The sequence below is a fragment of the Pseudophryne corroboree genome, chromosome 11 (assembly GCF_028390025.1).
Source record: "Pseudophryne corroboree isolate aPseCor3 chromosome 11, aPseCor3.hap2, whole genome shotgun sequence".
Lineage (NCBI taxonomy): Eukaryota > Metazoa > Chordata > Amphibia > Anura > Myobatrachidae > Pseudophryne > Pseudophryne corroboree.
Window position 1 is genome coordinate 117389891 of NC_086454.1, and position 22444 is coordinate 117412334.

The 22444-nt window shown below is 45.9% G+C and overlaps 2 protein-coding genes across 2 annotated transcripts in view; both read left to right on the forward strand.

Moving 5' to 3' along the window:
* The window catches only part of MUC6 (mucin 6, oligomeric mucus/gel-forming), a 91479-nt gene extending 73511 nt beyond the window's left edge, over positions 1-17968 (forward strand). Inside the window, exons 20-27 of the mRNA XM_063944191.1 lie at positions 3118-3367; positions 6498-6550; positions 6635-6741; positions 8854-9005; positions 9187-9328; positions 14451-14561; positions 14760-14945; positions 17711-17968. Of these exons, the coding sequence (XP_063800261.1) occupies positions 3118-3367; positions 6498-6550; positions 6635-6741; positions 8854-9005; positions 9187-9328; positions 14451-14561; positions 14760-14945; positions 17711-17968 (1259 nt within the window). The remainder of the gene's footprint in view (positions 1-3117; positions 3368-6497; positions 6551-6634; positions 6742-8853; positions 9006-9186; positions 9329-14450; positions 14562-14759; positions 14946-17710) is intronic.
* Positions 17969-21637: 3669 nt separating this feature from the next.
* Positions 21638-22444, forward strand: part of LOC134969059 (uncharacterized) — a 71929-nt gene continuing 71122 nt past the window's right edge. The window contains exon 1 of the mRNA XM_063944758.1: positions 21638-21839. The gene's annotated coding sequence lies outside the window, so the exon portion shown is untranslated. The remainder of the gene's footprint in view (positions 21840-22444) is intronic.

A 22444-nucleotide genomic window follows, 5' to 3' on the forward strand; every position in this document is an offset into this window, starting at 1 on the left:
GGGGGCCCACCTCCTCCTCTAGGGATCAGGTTCCAGACCATGTTCTTGAATTATACATTATACATATGTTACATTTGTTACCTTATACTGCACAGGACTATGGTGTATTCTCTACAGTGCATTGCTGCTATTAATCCGCTATTATCATGCATGCACTAACAGTATTTACTAAATATATTTATCAAAGGGCCCAGACCATGCATTCTCTAATGGTTAGGAAAACAAATATGCCAGCTGGCCACACCCCCTCTGCAGACTGGTCAAAACCCCTAAATATGGGCCCCTACCACTGTGTTTCCCCGGTGGGCCCTTCATACCCCAGTCCGACACTGCAGGGAGGTGTTACAGAGAGCAAAGAGAATTAAAAGAATGGACAAGAAAAGAAAGCAGTAAGATATCTTCGTAAAATCTCTTAACAAATAAACAATTATCCACTTCTCTTTTTCACATGCGGCACAATATAAAACACATACAGTAAGAGCATATACAGCAGGTACACACATACAGTAGCTCTCATTCAGAAAGCATCACTCTGACCTCAGCTTCCCCCAGCTACGTTCTTTAGAAGATGCCGCCGTTTTCACAGGCTCTGGACGTTACCCATTGATATGGCCGGCGGGGGGATTGGGAGGTGGGAGGGGGTGGCGAGCGCAGCAAGCCCCTTGCAGGCTCGGTGGTGAGCTGCACTGGCCACAGGTTCCATTCCCACTCTATTGGTGTCGAGGACACCCACGAGTGGGAATAGGTCCTGCTAGTCGGCATGCCGACTGTCAGGATTCTAAGGGGTCGGAATGTGCTGTAGGATGAGGTAGTGTGACCATCGGTCTCCTGACCTCCGGTCATATAACTACATCCCCAGAAAAAATCATGTCTGCTTTTGCAAGTAAAAAACAAATATAGAGTGATTTTGTTTTTACCCTGAAATTTAGTTTTAAGTTAGTACATGTTCCACCCAATTATAAGTCCTGCTGCACATTTTAAATCCACCCGACCTGTAGAACAATATGATTATGACAAGGTCCAAATTGTTCTGTTTTTTTATTTGTTTCTAACTCTAAATCAGGCCCTAAGCTTGTAAAGAAAAAATATATTCTGATTATATATTTAGGTTTTACTTTTTTAAATCTATTTTTTATGTGGCATAGTGGTTAGTATTGCTGTCTTACAGCTCTGGGGCCATAGGTTATATTCTGGCCAGGGAAATATATGTGTAGTTTGTATGTTCTATCCAACGGGCATATTTATAAAAAATATTTTTACTTAAATAATGTAAAAAATATGTGTCTTCACACCCTTTTTACATATTTTAGTATCACCTGAATCAAGGCCAGTGCTATAAATTTGCGCCCTCTCATACTTTACAAAGGGACAGCGCGTGTTGAAAAAGGGATGTGGTCTCACAAGGAAGGGGCGTGGCCACACAATAGTACCCCCATTTAAAATGCCCCCAGTAGTGGCGCTGCTTACACATAATGCTCCAGTTGTAGCACAGCTTACACATAATGCCTCAGTAGTAGCGCAACTTACACATAATGCCACCAGTAGTAGCGCAGCTTCCACGTAACGCCCCAGTAGTAGCGTAGCTTCCACATAACGCCCCAGTAGTAGCGTCGCTTACACGTAACGCCCCAGTAGTAGCACGGCTTACACATAACGCCCCAGTAGTAGCACGGCTTACACATAACGCCCCAGTAGTAGAGCAGCTTACACATAATGCCCCCAGTAGTAGCGCAGCTTACACATAATGCCCCAGTAGTAGTGCAGCTTACACGTAATGCCCCCAGTAGTAGTGCAGCTTACATGTAACACCTCAGTAGTAGCGCAGCTTACACATAACGCCCCAGTAGTAGCGCAACTTACACATAATGCCTCCAGTAGTAGCGCAGCCTACACGTAATAACCGCAGTAGTAGCGCAACTTACACGTAACGACCCAGTAGTACCACAGTTTACACGTAACGCCCAGAGAAGTGCCGTTTATTCATATACTCCCCCGCATACATGCACATACAGAAGTACACATACATACATACATACATACATACATACATACACACACAGACTTTCTCACTCATTCTCCCTGGCTGGCAGGATCTGGAGCAGCATGTCCTCTTCTGTGGCACTGCAGTCTGCTGGTCCAGTGTAGCTCCGTACCTCCGCCCATGTAGCTCCGCCCCTCCACCCGTGTAGCTCCGCACTCTTTTCGGACATACCGTCACTGCTGGACGCTGTCACAGGACAGGGAGAGGAGGCTTTAAGCTGCTGGTGCCGCTGGCTGTCATACAGTGACAGGCACAGCAGTCGGCAGCAGTAGGGAGGCCAGGCGCAGCAGCAGGGATGCAGAGCAGGGAGAGCGCCTTTCCATCCTGGTGCCTACCTACACTGCATCCCTCTGCTGAGCGGGTAGCACCGGGCCTGACCTGAATGTGCTATATGGTAATTGGAGGAGAATTTGTAACATTTTCCTCCAAGCCCTTAAATTACATTTTTTTATAGTAACCATCGAATTTCCAATACTTGTAATGGGAAATACAAGCTGTCCAAATTTATTAAAATTAAAATGTTAAAAAATATCAGAGAGAGCCCTGTGATAACGCTATCCTCAGATAGCATTAATAAGGCTTTCCCCCCAAACCCACGCCTGCTTCCCTGACTCCTGCACAGCCTTTTCTGCCTGCTGGTAGTGAAGGCTGAGCTCAGATCCAGCCCTGTGATCAGTCGTGTGGTATTGTTTCACAAAAAATACTCTGAGAAGTGCGGTATGTCCCTGCATGTGATAATTGATACATCCTTGCGATGTATTCATTAATCGCTTTGCGGATTTAGTCAAATTTATCATCTGCATCTGACATGTGAATTGTGATAAATATGCCCCCAAGTGCTGTAATTTCTGCCAACAGTGGGCCATATGGGCTGTATTAGACTGTTAGAGTGCTCAGTACAACAGTGCCATCTACTTGCCATTCTAAAACACAACAGAAAACAGAAGACAGCCTTTGAAAGTAACAGAAATGTGGGCTTGTAATGTAGATAAACTGTATAAAATATATATTGTTCTCAAGCCAGGCACAATTTCAACATCTCATTTAAGATTCATTGTAATTCCTCTTCTCCTTAGCTATTGAGTGCAGTGGTAACCAGACCTACAGTTATGACACCAGCGCCTGTGGTCGGACCTGTCTGTCTCTCTCCAATGTGCAGCTGGAGTGTTACCCCAATGACATCCCAATTGAAGGTTGTAATTGTCCTCTGGGCTTTTACTTGGATGACAAACAGAAGTGCGTACCAAAGTCACAATGTCCCTGCTACCTGAATGAAAATACACTCATCATGCCAAATCAGCAAACACTCTTCAACGGACTCACTTGGTAAGAAGTAGTATAATTCTGACAACACTCACAAAACATAGATCAATGATGGACAATCTTCTGTATCCCAGCTGATAATAAGCCTCTCTCACATGACTCTCAGCCAACCAGCATCTGCCAGGGGATCACTGGCGGTATAAGCTGATATGTATGAAATCCAAATAAAGATTAATGTGTAAGAAACCAACGGAAATACTTGTTCAAACGGATAAAATTATTCCCTTTTCCTACAGTTTTCCTAAATGCCCCCATAGTTCATCAACAACTTGCATGCCAAAGTAGAAGTAGAAAATATTATTCTATGCCTAATAATATCACACATCATACATCACGGCCGGCTCCAGGCCTACTAGCACCCTGAGCGAGAAAATTTGAAGTGCCCCACACACTCAATGCGCGCGCCGAAGGAGAGCGTGCTCCTGGGAAAGTGGGCGTGGCCTTGCAATTTTATATTGATATCAAACTATAAATAATCACCCCCCTCTACAAATGCACACACAATGCCCATATAATGTCCCCAGTATAGTGCCAGATACACATATGCCCACAGTATAGTGCCAGATACAGATATGCCCCCAGTGCCAGATACATATATATCCCCAGTGCCAGATACAGGTATGCCCCCAGTGCCAGATACATATATACTCCCAGTGCCAGATACAGATATGCCCCCAGTGCCAGATACATATATGCCCCCAGTGCCAGATACATATATGCCCCCAGTGCCAAATACAGATATGCCCCCAGTGCAAGATACATATATACCACTAGTGCCAGATACATATATATCCCCAGTGCCAGATACATATATATCCCCAGTGCCAGATACAGATATGCCCCCCAGTGCCAAATACAAGTATGCCCCCAGTGCCAGATACATATATGCCCCCAGTGCCAAATACATATATACCCCTAGTGCCAGATACATATATATCCCCAGTGCCAGATACAAGTATGCCCCCAGTGCCAGATACAGATTTGCACCCAGTGCCAGATACAGATATGCCCCCAGTGCCAGATACAGATATGCTACCAGTGCAAGATACATATATACCCCCAGTGCCAGATACATATATATCCCCAGTGCCAGATACATATATATCCCCAGTGCCAGATACAGATATGCCCCCAGTGCCAGATACAAGTATGCCCCCAGTGCCAGATACAAGTATGCCCCCAGTGCCAGATACATATATACCCCCAGTGCCAGATACATATATATCCCCAGTGCCAGATACAGATATGCCCCCAGTGCCAGATACATATATACTCCCAGTGCCAGATACATATATATCCCCAGTGCCAGATACAGATATGCCCCCAGTGTCAGATACATATATACCCCCAGTGCCAGATACATATATATCCCCAGTGCCAGATACAGATATGCCCCCAGTGCCAGATACATATATATCCCTAGTGCCAGATACAGATATGTCCCCAGAGCCAAATACAGATATGCCCCCAGTGTCAGATACAGATATGCCCCCAGTGCCAAATACAGATATGCCCCCAGTGTCAGATACAGATATGCCCCCAGTGCCAAATACAGATATGCTCCCAGTGTCAGATACAGATATGCCCCCAGTGACAGACACATATATGCCCCCAGTAGTGCTGCTCACCGCCACCGGCTCCACCACTGCTGGACTTCTCTTCTAACACCGCTGCCGGGTTCCTCCGCTGCTGGGCTCCTCTTCTCCTAACACCGCCACTGGGCTCCACAGACAGGGCATGCTGCTGGTGTTCGAGGGGAGGGGAGGAGAGCGCAGCGCGTGCCTCTCATTCCCCTCAGTAAGTACGGTCTCCCGATCTCCTGCGGCAGTGCAGCGGGCATCTCAAATATGTTGCCAGTTCATGAGCCCATCAAAGCTTGCAATCCGGCAGCCAATCAGGAGCCGGTCCATGAACTCTGATTGGCTAGCGTCCAAATTAGAAATCGACAGCTGCCCTTAAAAACCCAGCGCCCTGCACGGCCGCTCAAGCCGGACATACCTATAGCCTGCCGTGTCATACATACGTACATATCTTCTTTACCTTCTAGCCATGTTTGTATAGAGCACGGCATCTTCACATGACAAAGTGACAGTATTGTGTAGCAGAGACATGTTAGTTGCTGCTGTGGGACACATACTGGGTGTCATTTACACTCAAAAGCAGTGTGTAATAATAGTGTTTTACTCCCCTTGGCTGAGCTGCATAGGTCGCAGGATACTAATATGTGCTCAGGTTACACCTGAATCTTGTGTACATAAATACATCATGGCAAACCACACGCACAAAAACATTGTGGGCCTGATTGTGAGCCGGATGCAGAAACACAACCAACAGCGTTTGTGCGGCCAAATGAGCAAGGAGTGAGACACCTACATTTAGTGCCCGCGCTCGTTGTAATACCAATTGTTACATCCTTAAACGCCACCATCTGTCACACCATGGAAACTTGCCCTAGCCCCATGGCATGTGCAGCTTCTCCATTAGACTATGGCCTCCTATGCCTGCTGCTGTGTGTCTGTGAACGCAGCCTCTTGCATGGGCAAACCAACGACACTCTCATAATATGCCCACTGAATGCAGCATTTTTGCAGAAACTACTAGCCACCTCCCAGTCACTGCCATCACTTTTACACAACATTTCTGATATGTCTATCTCAGTCCCAACAGAGCCTTTATGCATACACTGTGTAATGCGTGTGCTGTATGAGTTTAGAAATGCTTGTGCATGGAATCAGGCCCTGCATGAAAGAGCAATAAAGAAAGCACACTGATATGAATTTGCAGAAGTGGTTAAGAAGGTTTAGCGTCCGTCGTCATCATCATTAGCATGTATCTGTACCTGTCTTCAGGTACCCAGGCTTTGATATATGCACATCCGTCTGTTCACAATTACACAAACACTGCCGTAATATATGTTAGTCTATCCCTCCCCTACAGCTACAACAGGCTCAACTGCCAGATTCCTGCAAATCTGCCTGCAGCCATACGTCTCCTTACTGGGCACGTGCAGCAGGATTCTGCCTATGTTACACTGGTTCATATCAGCATCAGCCCCTAATAAGCATTATTTTGTATCTAAGTGTGTAGCTTTAGTAAGAAAATTTTACTTTATTATTTCATGTTTATTTTGCAGTTATTGTGTCAGTGGAAGACTAAGCTGCATTGGAAGAAAAGTAGATTTTGCAGGTACTAGCCTTCTCCCCTTGACGCTCAGTGTTATTGCTATGCTTCTTTACATTTGTCTCATCTCTCTACTTCTCTTTTCCTAAGAAACTTGCATTGCCCCAAAAGTCATGAAAACGTGTGGATCTCTGTCTGACAAATATGGAGCAGCCTGTGCACCTACATGTCAGATTCTGGCTACTGGCATCCGCTGTGTAAGTTCCATCTCAATGTTTTTGTTTTTGCATGCAACATACCTCAGAGGGGAGTGTCTCACTGCCCATCCATTGCCTGAGGGGTTAACAGAAACAGTACTCTTCCCATTTCTTACACAGGACACCATAATCATTCACAGAAGAATCATGTGAACCTTAAAAGAAAAATATTTTCATTTTTTAGCTATGAATATATTTAATCAAGTAATATATTTTAGCAATAAGCTAATTACCATTAATTACCACTAATCTACACTTTTCCCACAAGATTTTTGTCTTAAAATTATTCCCTTAATTTTGCCCCCTGGAACAACTGCCTCAGATAGTCCCTCTGAGGGTAAAGCCCCGACCAAGCATCTTCAGATGAATTTAACCAATAATCTCAAGGCATCTAACTTTTTTTTCTTTAAAATCCCACAGTACAGATGACTAAAGTTTTTATTTTCAAGTTCAACCTGTCAAACCCATAGGAGGTTACATAGTATAAAAAAGGACACATATATTTCAACCTTTCAAAGGGGTATATTTATTTATTAAAGTGGTTTATAAAAGTGGAGATGATGTCCATAGCAAACAATCAGATTCTAGCTACTATCTTCTAGAAGGTGCTAGGTAAATGATAAGTGGAATCTGATTGGGTTCTAAGGGCAACATCTCCACATCTATAAACCCGCACTTTAGTAATGGCAATGGTGTGGTAAAGAAGATCTACATTCGATAGACAGTCATTAGGTCGGCCCCATATGATCGACATGCATAAGGTCGACAGGGTCGAAAGGTCAACATGGAAATGGTTGACAGTAATTTTTTTAAAGGTTTTTTTGGTATAATTTTCTATGTTTCATAGTATGTGACCACAATAATAGCAAATGTAGACGTTCATGGGCTCGCTCTGCTCTCCACACTTCAGGCAAGGTACTATTCCCAATCGTTGTTCACGCAAAATCAAGCAAAAGTTGCAAAATATGTAAAAAAAGAAAAAAAAACTTATCATGTAGGCATTTTCAATTTGTTGACCTTAAGCATTGTCCACCTTTTACCTATCATACTTTTGACCCTGTTAACCAAATGCATATTGACCATATAGTGTCGACCTATTGACTATCTATCTAGATAGTGTAGCTCTATCATCTGGATCCCATTTAATAAATATCTAATATAATATTTAATAAATAATGTCTCACTTTGGCTATCCAGATAAAAACCTTGGTGATTCCAAAGACTGGAATGAAAATAATTCCCTGGATTAAGTTTTCTATTGTGATAGATACTATTACATGCAGTATATATTATATATATATATATAGAGAGAGAGAGAGAGAGAGAGAGAGAGAGAGAGAGAGAGAGACACAATGAAGCAGCACTCCAGGCGACTAGACAGAATAACTCTTTAGCACATGGTTTCCAAGGCGACGTTTCAGTGCCGTTTAATGGAGTGGCACTTTCGTCAGGTGCCTGACGAAAGTGCCACTCCATTAAACGGCACTGAAACGTTGCCTTGGAAACCATGTGCTAACGAGTTATTCTGTCTAGTCGCCTGGAGTGCTGCTTCATTGTGTCTCTGCATTAATTTTGGCTGCGGGCACCCGGCGCAATTAATTAGCAAGTGAGCACACTGCTTGTTTATTTATATATATATATATATATATATATGTGTGTATTAGAATGCCCCAGCACTCTGATAACCCACCAGGTATTGCCTTGCTCTAGCACCCTTCTTAGGGGGTTGAAGTTGTACCCCTATATAAGCATGGATTGGAGGATAGGCGGCACTCATGAGATTTACTTGGACAAGGTCCCCAAAACGTTGACCTGGAATAAAAGCACACTTTGATTATGCCAGTGTAAATCTCACGAGTGCTGCCTACCCTCCAATCCATATATATATATATATATATATATACACACACATACACTGTATAGCTCAGGTTCAGAAAATGGGACTACTGGGCTATCAGTTTCACTATGCCTGTGAACATCTAATGGGAATAGTAACCAGGAGACATGTGGCGAGCGAAGCAGAGCATGTACAGTATATATGTAGTGTATATGTAGATAAAATATTCGAACAGTTAAACAAGAATAATCTTATTAAATTGCTCGCACTATTAGGTACCCACAAAGTGTGAGGCTGGATGTGTTTGCCCAGCTGGCACGTATGAGGATCTAGATGGAAGCTGTGTGGCAGAATATGAATGTTCCTGTGAATATGGAGGCACCATCTACAGAAGTGGAGAATCCATGAATAGCGAGTGCCAGAGCTGGTAAGACAAACAATGTACAGCATTACATACTGTATTTAATAATGATGAAAATGCAAGTTTTTATAATAATTGCTCTGTGGTTAGTTTAGTCAAGGGCAGCACCCACATAAAAAGATACAATTACAGGTGTTTGTCCCTACATTTGCTCCCCAAACCACAATGATCTACTTTATATCTGCAGCTCCTGCAGCGGAGGCCAGTGGCAATGTCAAGATAAACCAAACTGTGCCTCCTCCTGTATGTTGTATGGGGAGAGCCATATCAAAACCTTTGATGGACAACAGTATTTGTTTGATGGGGACTGTGAGTACACTCTAGTGACGGTAAGTTTTGCCATGCATTAAAGTTCTAATACACAATATCGGTTGACAGCACACTAATAAGTATATATACTGTTCGACTCACTGCCAGCACTGATGATCACATTTAATAGGTTAGGCAGCAATTGTGTCCCTTCAGCTGGAGTTTATAGTTCCATAGGGTGTTTTCTAGAGATGAGCGGGTTCGGTTTCTCTGAATCCGAACCCGCACGAACTTCATGTTTTTTTTCACGGGTCCGAGCGACTCGGATCTTCCCGCCTTGCTCGGTTAACCCGAGCGCGCCCGAACGTCATCATGACGCTGTCGGATTCTCGCGAGACTCGGATTCTATATAAGGAGCCGCGCGTCGCCGCCATTTTCACACGTGCATTGAGATTGATAGGGAGAGGACGTGGCTGGCGTCCTCTCCGTTATAGTAGAAAAGAGTAAAGACTGAGTGACTTAGTTATAATTGTGGGGAGGATTGGGGACGGGGAGCAGCTGTTAGGGAGTACAGTGATTTAGATTAGGAGAGAGAGAGAGAGAGAGAGAGAGATTGACCTGATTTACTGGAGCTTAGGAGTACTGTAGAAGAGAGTGCAGAGTTTACTAGTGACTGACCACAGTGACCACCAGACAGTGCAGTTTTATTTAATATATCCGTTCTCTGCCTGAAAAAAACGATACACACAGTGACTCAGTCACATACCATATCTGTGTGCACTGCTCAGCCCAGTGTGCTGCATCATCTATGTATATATTATATATCTGACTGTGCTCAGCTCACACAGCTTATAATTGTGGGGGAGACTGGGGAGCACTGCAGTGCCAGTTATAGGTTATAGCAGGAGCCAGGAGTACAAGACAGTCACATACCATATCTGTGTGCACTGCTCAGCCCAGTGTGCTGCATCATCTATGTATATATTATATATCTGACTGTGCTCAGCTCACACAGCTTATAATTGTGGGGGAGACTGGGGAGCACTGCAGTGCCAGTTATAGGTTATAGCAGGAGCCAGGAGTACATATTATATTAAAATTAAACAGTGCACACTTTTGCTGCAGGAGTGCCACTGCCAGTGTGACTGACCAGTGACCTGACCACACTGACCACCAGTATAGTTAGTAGTATACTATATTGTGATTGCCTGAAAAAGTTAAACACTCGTCGTGTGACTTCACTTGTGTGGTGTTTTTTTTTTTATTCTATAAAAAACTCATTCTGCTGACAGACAGTGTCCAGCAGGTCCGTCATTATATAATATATATACCTGTCCGGCTGCAGTAGTGATATATATATATTTTTTATATCATTATTTATCATCCAGTCGCAGCAGACACAGTACGGTAGTTCACGGCTGTAGCTACCTCTGTGTCGGCACTCGGCAGTCCGTCCATAATTGTATACCACCTAACCGTGGTTTTTTTTTCTTTCTTCTTTATACATACATACTACGACATCTCTTTATCAACCAGTCTATATTAGCAGCAGACACAGTACAGTACGGTAGTTCACGGCTGTGGCTACCTCTGTGTCGGCACTCGGCAGTCCGTCCATAATTGTATACCACCTAACCGTGGTTTTTTTTTCTTTCTTCTTTATACATACATACTACGACATCTCTTTATCAACCAGTCTATATTAGCAGCAGACACAGTACAGTACGGTAGTTCACGGCTGTGGCTACCTCTGTGTCGGCACTCGGCAGTCCGTCCATAATTGTATACTAGTATCCATCCATCTCCATTGTTTACCTGAGGTGCCTTTTAGTTGTGCCTATTAAAATATGGAGAACAAAAATGTTGAGGTTCCAAAATTAGGGAAAGATCAAGATCCACTTCCACCTCGTGCTGAAGCTGCTGCCACTAGTCATGGCTGAGACGATGAAATGCCAGCAACGTCGTCTGCCAAGGCCGATGCCCAATGTCATAGTACAGAGCATGTCAAATCCAAAACACCAAATATCAGTAAAAAAAGGACTCCAAAACCTAAAATAAAATTGTCGGAGGAGAAGCGTAAACTTGCCAATATGCCATTTACCACACGGAGTGGCAAGGAACGGCTGAGGCCCTGGCCTATGTTCATGGCTAGTGGTTCAGCTTCACATGAGGATGGAAGCACTCAGCCTCTCGCTAGAAAACTGAAAAGACTCAAGCTGGCAAAAGCACCGCAAAGAACTGTGCGTTCTTCGAAATCCCAAATCCACAAGGAGAGTCCAATTGTGTCGGTTGCGATGCCTGACCTTCCCAACACTGGACGTGAAGAGCATGCGCCTTCCACCATTTGCACGCCCCCTGCAAGTGCTGGAAGGAGCACCCGCAGTCCAGTTCCTGATAGTCAGATTGAAGATGTCAGTGTTGAAGTACACCAGGATGAGGAGGATATGGGTGTTGCTGGCGCTGGGGAGGAAATTGCGCCTCTTTTTTTCTTTGCGTCATGTGCTGTTTGGGGAGGGTTTTTTGGAAGGGACATCCTGCGTGACACTGCAGTGCCACTCCTAAATGGGCCCGGTGTTTGTGTCGGCCACTAGGGTCGCTTATCTTACTCACACAGTCAGCTACCTCATTGCGCCTCTTTTTTTCTTTGCGTCATGTGCTGTTTGGGGAGGGTTTTTTGGAAGGGACATCCTGCGTGACACTGCAGTGCCACTCCTAAATGGGCCCGGTGTTTGTGTCGGCCACTAGGGTCGCTTATCTTACTCACACAGTCAGCTACCTCATTGCGCCTCTTTTTTTCTTTGCGTCATGTGCTGTTTGGGGAGGGTTTTTTGGAAGGGACATCCTGCGTGACACTGCAGTGCCACTCCTAAATGGGCCCGGTGTTTGTGTCGGCCACTAGGGTCGCTTATCTTACTCACACAGTCAGCTACCTCATTGCGCCTCTTTTTTTCTTTGCGTCATGTGCTGTTTGGGGAGGGTTTTTTGGAAGGGACATCCTGCGTGACACTGCAGTGCCACTCCTAGATGGGCCAGGTGTTTGTGTCGGCCACTAGGGTCGCTTAGCTTAGTCATCCAGCGACCTCGGTGCAAATTTTAGGACTAAAAATAATATTGTGAGGTGTGAGGTATTCAGAATAGACTGAAAATGAGTGGAAATTATGGTTTTTGAGGTTAATAATAATATGGGATCAAAATGACCCCCAAATTCTATGATTTAAGCTGTTTTTTAGGGTTTTTTGAAAAAAACACCCGAATCCAAAACACACCCGAATCCGACAAAAAAAATTCGGTGAGGTTTTGCCAAAACGCGGTCGAACCCAAAACACGGCCGCGGAACCGAACCCAAAACCAAAACCCCGAAAAATTTCAGGCGCTCATCTCTAGACTGTTTTCATCTGCTATATAACTTCTATATGTAATATAAAATGGCAACAGTGTTTATGTGCAGTTGTAATGGCCACAAGAAGTTGTAGACTATGTAATCATTTTAGTCTTTCCCTCCCGGGGATATTCGATTGTCCTGCATGCCTGCAGTTATCAGGGATCTTTTTCTACTTGCCGGAGGCAGGCAAACAAAATCCCCAATAACCAGTCCTATCAGCCTGGTTTCTTTTGTGAAAACACCAAAGGTGCATGCACGCTTGCTGAGAAAATGAGCGACGTCGCCCATTTTCACCCTTCCTGAGCGACGTCTCCAGGGCCGGCTCTACCATTAAGCTTTAGGCGGCTGCCTAGGGGTGCTGGCCGCTGGAAGGCGCCACTAAATTCAGGAGAAGGGGGGGGGTCAGTAATGAACTTACAAATGGAGGTATGAAACACAATAAGGAGCATACAAATATATGTATGTCTGTGCGTAAATATGTATGTGTACACATACAATTAAAGATATGTAGTTGGCATCCCGACAGACAGGATTCTGGTGTTTAGAATACCAGTGCCGGTATCACGACACCTGTCAGGATGCTGACGCTGAAATCCCGACAGCCAGCATCCTGAATGTTAGTATGCCAGGGATGGTTAGGGTTAGGCTTCAGGGAGGGAGGTTTAGGGGAAGGGGTAAGGTTAATTAATTTCATTCAATTATTGTGGTTGAGATGCCTCTGTCAGTATTCTGATGGCATCCCCTACCCAACCCCAGTTATAAAGAAATATATATATAATCCAGGCACTCAGCAAAAAGTGAAAATTGCCCTCAGTGTCCTATACAATTCCTGACTTACCCGCTAACGTGTATACATAAAGAATGGACAGTGCTCAAGGACTTTTAAAGTGAAAGTATATTGTGAATAAAAGTCACAAAATGTTGTGACTTTGTTTACAATACACTTTAGCACTTTAAAAGTCTTTGAGTGTTGCCCCTTTTCTCTGTATATGTATAATGATGCAATTCACCCCAGCCCACTTAGTGGCCAACTGCATCTCCCCTCCAAGAGGTGGTGGTGGTGTTTGCAGGTTGGGGGGCGCTAGGCTGAAGCTTTGCTTAGGGTGCAGAGAGACCTTGCACCGGCCCTGGACGTCCCTCATTTTCTCGCCAAGTGTGTATGCCGCCGCTGACCAATGATGTGCTGCCCGGCGGGTCGTTAATGAACCTCACTGTCAGCCGTGCAGGCAGCTCAATTTGGACTGTCTTCCAAGAGCTTCCTGCACGACCCGGCCGCTGCATGACGTCACTGAGTGATATGAATGTCATATCGCTCAGTGTGTACGCCCTGCCGCCGACCGCCCCGGCGCGGGAGGGGAAACACTAGGCAACGTCACTCATAGAGCCCATCGCCTAGTGTGTACCCACCTATAGGTTCAGGAACTTATCCCGGATCCAATGTGGAACTTATCCCGGCTCCAATGTGTTTTCATGTAAACATTTTTAGGGGGAAAACAACTGTGATTGAATGAATTTTCTGAAGCTAAACATCAGCCAAAAATCACGATAGACCCGTTTTTCTCCTGGAAAATGATTGGGGCCAATTGAATATCCCTATTTGGGTGTGCTCCACAATGTGCCCTCAGAAGTCTAGTCTGTTGTATCTAGAGTGTGAAATGCTGATCTGACCATGCTTACTGTAACTCTCCAATTATTGTGAGCAGTCTTAGTGGTACAGTGTATATACTTACATGCAGTGCGGACTCGATTTACATTATATTTACTGTAGCATACATATAACATAACTCATGTCCGTCCCCATCACCCCTCTTTTGTCTCAGGATGCTTGTGGCTTGAACACTTCAATGGCATCATTTCAAATAGTGACAGAGAATGTCATCTGTGGAACTACAGGAGAGACCTGTTCTCGGACCATCACTGTCACCATCGGGGTGAGGATAGTAACAGCACGCTGACATTTTAAGTCCCAGATGTGTAATAATTCCAACAATGTTTTACACTTTTGTACCAGTTTATAAATATTAATATTATATTCTACTGCTCCACTAAGGATGTAAGCAAGGCTTAAAATAATACATTCCTATACCTGCCTGCTGCGTATTTTAATATATACCTTGTCTGTCTGACAGAATACAGAGCTGAAGTTGTTCGATGAAAAGTACACTATTTCCCAGTATACACCCAGCCTGGATATGAGAGTACAGAACAACACCCTCTTCACCTTGTTTGAGTTCACAATCCCTGATAAGTTCTACATCTCGCTCCTCTGGAACAAGAATATGAATTTGATTATCAAGATTTTAAAGCTGGGCAAGGTAAGTAAGTCTGAGCAGGGGGATGTAGTGGTGGCATCAATCTGGATTTTCACCTAAGTTTTATATCTATCCCATGTCATCCTTCTGCAACCAGTTGGATTTGGTAAACACAATAAATGCATTGTTAAAACAGCAACCATTGCTAAGGTGATGATTTAAGGGGAAAATCTGACTGCATCTCTAGACAGGCAGAGGCGGTCGGGGGCGGGAGGGGGCATCCCAATGACGCTAGAACGCCGTTGGTGGGGCACGGGCCGTGGTGGCTGCGTGACGTCACATGCAGCCGCTGCGACCCGGGACATGGCGAGTAGCGGCCTGCCAGCATGCAGGAGCTTCACTGGCAGGGAGCTACTCGTCAGGTACAAAAACAGCGCCGCCGTGCAATGCTTTTGTACCTGTGCGGGAGGGGCAGAGCCAGACATGTGGCGCAGACTAGCCCTGTGCTGGGCGTCCCCCCGCATGTCGGTGAAAGTGATCGTAGATGTGCTAATTCTACGATCAGATCTGAATTAGGCCCTTAGAGTTGTGAACTTGTTGCCGAAAAGAAGTGTGCATGGGAAAATGTGCTTACTGGCCCAGAGGCAGGAATGTATGTGTCTGAGATTTGACCATGTCTGACTAGCTAATGGGTATTACAGCTAATTGGATGACCAGTTTAGCCTTTTCAGAAAATCAAGTTTGGAGATGTCTGTGTTCTACCCTTGTATACGGCCATCAGCCAGTCAAAATAATTGCCCCAAATTTGGTAATTTGCCCCAAAAATGGATAGATGGATCTATCCAAATTGTCTACACACATGTATGGTTAACAGGACAAAGATTGACAGCGTGGCACTCACAAGAGAGACACGCAATCGTTGACAAGCTAGTATGAGATAGCTGGTTGTTAGCTGGGAAAGGGAAAGGGTGAGGGTAAAATAAAATGTTGCAGACAGCTTGGTATCTTCAATATGATGCACTTATAAAGCTCAAGGGAAGAGGCAATTGAAGCAGAAAGGTTAGTCAATGAGTAAAAGCCAAAACTTAGAATTCACTTTTGTCCTGAAAATTCCAAAGAAATTTTGAAATATGTGTGTACTATTGGTACACACATGGCAATGGTATGGCAGAGTAATGGTACACACAAGAGAATGCCCTAAGTCAATTAACAGTCCAGCATTTAATCAGGAAGGTGGTTTATTGAGCAGTATTCTGGATCTGCAGCTGTACTCAGAGTTTAGGCATATACAGACTCTCAGCACGGAGTGGAGCATATACTGTAGGTCACCAGCTGATGGATGTGGGTAGCAGAGCAGGATGCAAGCAGTACCAGTGGTTGTACTGTAGCATTGTGGATCAAGTGGTTAAGCAGGGTCTCTCTGGAGCTTAGTGGAACACATTCATGTCCAACTGTGGTGCTTTAACACAGTGACAAGATGGTGCAGTGCTTTGACAGAAGTCCAGATGTGGCCATCTTAGTTAGGGTATAAGCCTCAATAAAGGAGTATGCACAGTAGGTATCTGGCTTCAACAATCAATGACCTGTCTGAGATGCAATTTCAGGCTAGCTAGCAGTTCCAGGGTGTTGTTGGAGCATGCAGGCACTAGATGAGGGAGGGAGTCAATTAACTGCAGGATGGGATCCATACTGATCCCCTAGATGAGCAGCCACAAACAATAGATAGCCTGGATGTCAGAGACCAGACAGGAAGTTTGTGAAACATTCAATTTCTTGCCAGAAAGAGAGACTGTCCTGATTGGCTGGCTTTCTAATAAGTAGGCGGATTTACTGCATATTATTATTACTTGTAATGGGAACTCCCCGAGAGCAGTCCATGGGTTGTTTCTCCCTGTTGATTACATCAAGTCAAGAAACTAAGAGGATTGTAGCTAAGTAACAATACACTACAGAAAATGTAAGGGGACAATAATATAAAAATTATATTTATACCTTCATTTAGCTAAGGGGGCACTTATTTATTATTTAACATGCAGGGGCGCTATTATTTATTATTAATCATATCGTGCAGTATTATATTCATTATCTCCCTGTTACCCATAGGGCAGGGGTACCAGGAAGGGCCCAATTCTAGTTTGAATTGATTGAGACAGGTATCCCTAGATAGGATTAGGTGGCCCCAACATAGCCACCATCTGCACCAAACAAATATTTGACTTACTGGTATAGTGCGCTGGAATACTTACAGTACTAAGTGCCTAATTCAGCTTCAGTTGTAGTTTTGCGAAAAATCTCAAAATCACAACTCCGTTCTCTAGCATGTGAGGGCTACCCAGCACAGGGCAAGACCGCCCAACATGTCAGGTCCTTCACCCCACTGAAATGCAAGCGCATTGCTAAGCAGCGATGCGCTTGCATGTTTAGAGTAGCCCCCTGTGCTGTGAAGGCAGTCGCCGGGCTGCCATATTTTGGGTCGCAGCGGCTGCGTGTGTCGTCATGCAGCTGCTGCAGCCCGCCCCAAAAATGGTCCTGGCACGCCTCAATTGTCCAGACTGTGCCCCACCAATGCCGCGCAGGCGCCCAGAAAACGCTGCGACCAGGACTTAGATTGCAGTTGTGTGCAATTATTGTTTAAGTCCTTGTGCATGCACGCCACGGCGTGCGTATGCACAGAAGTGCGGAAATCGCCAAATAGTGATTTCGCATTTATACGATTCATGCTGAATTAGGCCCAAACTAAAGTATTTATAGGGAATGTTGCTTGGCACTAGTTGTGACTTACTTTTCATGTGACATTAAGGCATTGACCACGATTTCTACCCGTCCAGGAATCAGTATGCGGCCTTTGTGGTAACTACAATGGAAACATGAAGGATGACTTTGAAACCAGGAGCAAGTATGTGTCCTCTACTCAGCTTGAGTTCATCAACTCATGGAAAGACAGGCCAACATGCATGGATGTCACCTCTTTTGCAGATACATGTGCACAACATCCACATCGGCTGAAATGGGCTCAGGATAAATGTAGTGTGATTAAATCGCATGTCTTTAAGTTATGCCATAACCTGGTAAGAGTCAAGGTGTAGCAATAGTCCATATATCCTCTTATGCCATTTTAGCATTATTTTATTCAGTAAAGCAGGTAAGCAAATCTACTACCACTAGGTCTCAGCAGCTTCATTCCTTATGGCTTATTTGGGGCTGATAGTTGGGGTGAGTTTAATATATTGTTCTACATGTTATGGGCTTTGCATTAGTCAGCAACGTAGATTTTAGGGTAACGTTACAGGAGTCTAGGGCTAGGCTTGGGATGTGGAGTAGGTTAGGGCCAGATCTACTGATAACAAGGTTACAAATTAGGGGTTGGGGCAGTAATGTCGACAGTCGGGATCCCGGAGGTCAGCATTCCGACCACAGAATCCCGGCCGCCCAGAAGGCCGGCGTAGGGTGGGGGGTGAGTGCAACAGAGCTGCGCTCTCCACGCATTGGTCTCGTGGCTCTCTGCGCTCACCACAGGTTCTATGCCCACTCTATGAGTGTCGTGCACTGTAGGTATATAAATCCAAGTGTCTTTACTGCGTTACTTCAATGTTTCGGGGGGTTGCACCCCGTCTTCAGGAAGCATACAAAACGTACATACAAAGATGGGGTGCAACCACCCGAAACATTGAAGTAACACAGTAAAGACACACTTGTTGGATTTATATACATGCAGAGCCGTGCCTTCTTTTGGACATCGTCAGGGAACTTGTGCTTTTACATATATGTATATACTGTATTTATATACTGTATAGAGAGAGCACTCACCAGCCTTCTTAAATATCCAATGATCAGATTTTTATTTACTCACATTACGTCACAACAATATATCATACCTCCCAACTTTTGCAAGGCAGAAAGAGGGACTCCTGCGAGGCGTAGCCACGACCGCCCGGAAAAGGGTGTGTGGCTTCAGAAAGGGTCATGGCCTTACTGGAAAGCTGCGATCACGGGACACGCCCCCATTTCCTGTCACTATGGGGGCTTGGCCAGCGCTCTGTGAGCTGCTGGCATGCCCCCGTCTTTCTTGTCTCCATGCATGCGCACAGCACCTAAGCACGGCAGTGAGTGAACTCCCCCCCACTTCTGCCCGCGGGTGGGACAGCGGGACAGTCGCCAAAAAACGGCACTGTCCCGCGAAAATCGGGACAGTTGGGAGGTATGATATATGTCGACATTTCGGGCCCAGCATGGCCCTTTAGCAAGACCCGGATACCAAGATGTGAAGAAGCACTGGTGAGGCTAGTGAGTGCTCTTTCTATATATGAATATAATATGGCCGATTGTGGAATTAATTCACTGCAACGGTCGAGACATTCTGCATCCCAGCACTATGGAGAAAGTCTACACTTTAAGTATTTAGAGATCAACATGTACATCTCCCGAAATGCATTTAAATATACAGCAAGACGCCCCACACCCCAGGATCATTGTAACTCAGCCATGCACAGCCCTTAGCCTGTGGCTTCATTGTATCCACTTCCAAGATGGTGGCCCAGTCTGGGCATTAAGCAAGCCATAAGATTACTGTATGCTGCCCTCTGTAGGGAGCCTGCCTGTACCCAGACTGGGCCACTATCTTGGGGGTGAATTCTTTTTTATTTCAGATAATGATTATTCAAACTACTATTAATTTAGTGTACTTTATGCATTTTGACAGGTGCAACTTTAAAAATAAGGGTTGTTTCATTTAAAATTGCAATTGGGTTTTTGCAAGTTGGCTGCCAATGGAGCTGGTAATGTAGCTTTACAGTGGTGGTGCAATTATTATCAGTATTTGTTTTCTCATATACACAAATGGTAACTCCTACAGTACTTTTCCAAATTTAGTTCTGATCCATAGATGTCATAGTCCTGGATGAAATACCAAAGAGGCACCCCTAATGTAATACCTCTTCTTACCTCTGCAACACGTCTTGCCCTCACCCCTCTCCCCTGTAACCAGTGGTGCCATGAGGGGGGAGACGGGTACTAATTACCCAGGCGCGGGCCTGATGGAGAGGCTCGGGGGAGGGGGCGCGTCCGCTGCTCACCTGCTAACCCCCCTTACTTGTCAGCCTTGCCTGCAGTTAGTGTGCAGTCGGAAGGCTTCTGCTGCCGCAAAGCAGCAGCGGCCTCCCCAGTCTGTGCGGGGGAGGGGGCTAGCGATTGCACTGATCGGGCCCCCTCCTGATCAGCTCCTAGCTGTAGTGCACAACAGCACCCCCTTTAGAGTGTGCGCGCCGCATCGCTTCTCCTTAATTACTATTTTTAATTACATTATTTTTATGGGGAGGTGTGGCCACGCCCCCTTGCATTAGGCCATGTTCCTCCATTACCTGGGCCCTGCCTGTCTACGGCCGTATCTGTAACACTTCTCTCCTCACCTCTATAACACATTTCCTGCATACATCCCCTGTAACACATTTGTCCTCCTCAAATTTAACACCATCATCTCCATAATACTGGGCCTGATTCATGTTTGTAAGTAATGCAAAAAAGCTAGCAAGTAGCAACTTTATGTCTGGAACAAACCATACTGCCATGCAAGAAAAGCAAATACGTTTATATGTTTCCTATGCAGGGTAAATACTGGCTGTTTGTTTATGCATGTAGTCCACAAATTTTAGACATTTCTTACACTCACCCAGTGGCGTAACTACTGCCCCCGCAGTCCTCGCGGTGGCTTGGGGGCGAGGGGCTGCGGGGGCGCCACTGATTACAGCAGACTGACATGCGGACGAACGTCCGCATGTCAGTCTGCTTTATTGGAGGGACACGGCGGGCGCAGCGTGTGCCTATCCTGTGTCCCTCCTGAGCCCTGCATCATCTCCGGCGGCCCGCGGGTCTAATAGGGGGAAGTGCCGTCCGTGAGCCAATTAGAGCTCACGGACGGCACTTCCCCCTATCAGACCCGCGGCCGCCGGAGATGATGCAGGACTCAGGAGGGACACAGGAGAGGCACACGCTGCGCCCGCCGTGTCCCTCCAAGTTCTCCAACAAGCGGCGGCTGCACTGCGGCATATCTGTCACGGGGGGGGAGAGAGGAGAGGGTGTCTGGCACCGGGGAATATATGGCCATTGGGGGGGGGATGTCAGGCACTAGGGGGGATATCCGGCACTGGGGCATATATGACACTGTGGGGGGGGGCGGGGGATATCTGGCACTAGGGCATATCTGGCACTGGGGAAGGGGGGGGGGATATCTGGCACTGGGGCATATATGGCACTGGGGGGGGGGGGATATCTGGCACTAGGGCATATCGCACTGGGGGGGGGGGGATGTCTGGCACTGGGGGGGATATCTGGCACTGGGGCATATATGGCACTGGGGGGGGGATATCTGGCACGGGGTGGATATGTGGCACTGGGGGGGGGGGGGGATATCTGGCACTGGGAGGGAATATCTGGCCCTGGGGCTTATATGGCACTGGGGGAGAATATCTGGCACTGGGGGGGAATATCTGTCACTGGGGATATATGGCACTCGGGGGGAATATATGGCACTGGCGGCATATCTGGCACTGGGGGAATATCTGGCACTGGGGGCATATGTGGCACTGGGGGGGAATATATGGCACTGGCGGCATATCTGGCATGGGGGGAATATCTGGCACTGGGGGCATATGTGGCACTGGGGGGGAATATCTGGCACTGGGGGCATATCTGGCACTGGGGGGGTATATGTGTACCTGGCACATGGGGGGGGGGGCTATATTTGGCACCGGGGGCATGTGAGTACCTGGCACCGTGGGGAAATATCTGGCACTGGGGACATATGTGGCACTGGGAGCACAGCCCTAGCAACAAGGACTACCTCCTAGCAACGAGCATGACACCCAGTGCATGAAACACCTGACAACGAGCATGACACCCAGTGCATGAAACACCTGGCAACGAGCATGACACCCAGTGCATGAAACCCCTGACAACGAGAAGGTAATTGAAAAGTAATTAGAAGCCTTACTGTAGGACTTAATGTGTAATGGGCATTACGGTGTGTGGCATAATGTATCACGGACATTGTGGTGTGTGTCATAATGTGTCACAGGCATTACGGTGTATGGTATACTATATCGCGGGCATTGTGATATGTGGTATAATGTCTCAGGGTCATTGCAGTGTGTGGCATAATGTATCACGGACATTGCGGTGTGTGTCATAATGTGTCAGGCATTACGGTGTGTGGTATACTATATCACGGGCATTGTGGTATGTGGTATAATGTCTCAGGGTCATTGCAGTGTGGCATAATACATAACGGGCATTGCGGTGTGTGGCATAGGGTATAACGGGCAGGGCATTGCGGTATGTGTCACAGGCATTACGGTGTATGGTATACTATATCACGGGCATTGTGGTATAATGTCTCAAGGTCATTGCGGTGTGTGTCATAATGTGTCACAGGCATTGTATGTGCTATAATGTATCAGGGGCATTGCAGTGTGTAGCATAATGTATAACGGGCATTGCGATTCCTGTCATAATGTGTCGGGGGCATTACGGTGTGTGGCATAATGTGTCGGGGGCATTACAGTGTGTGC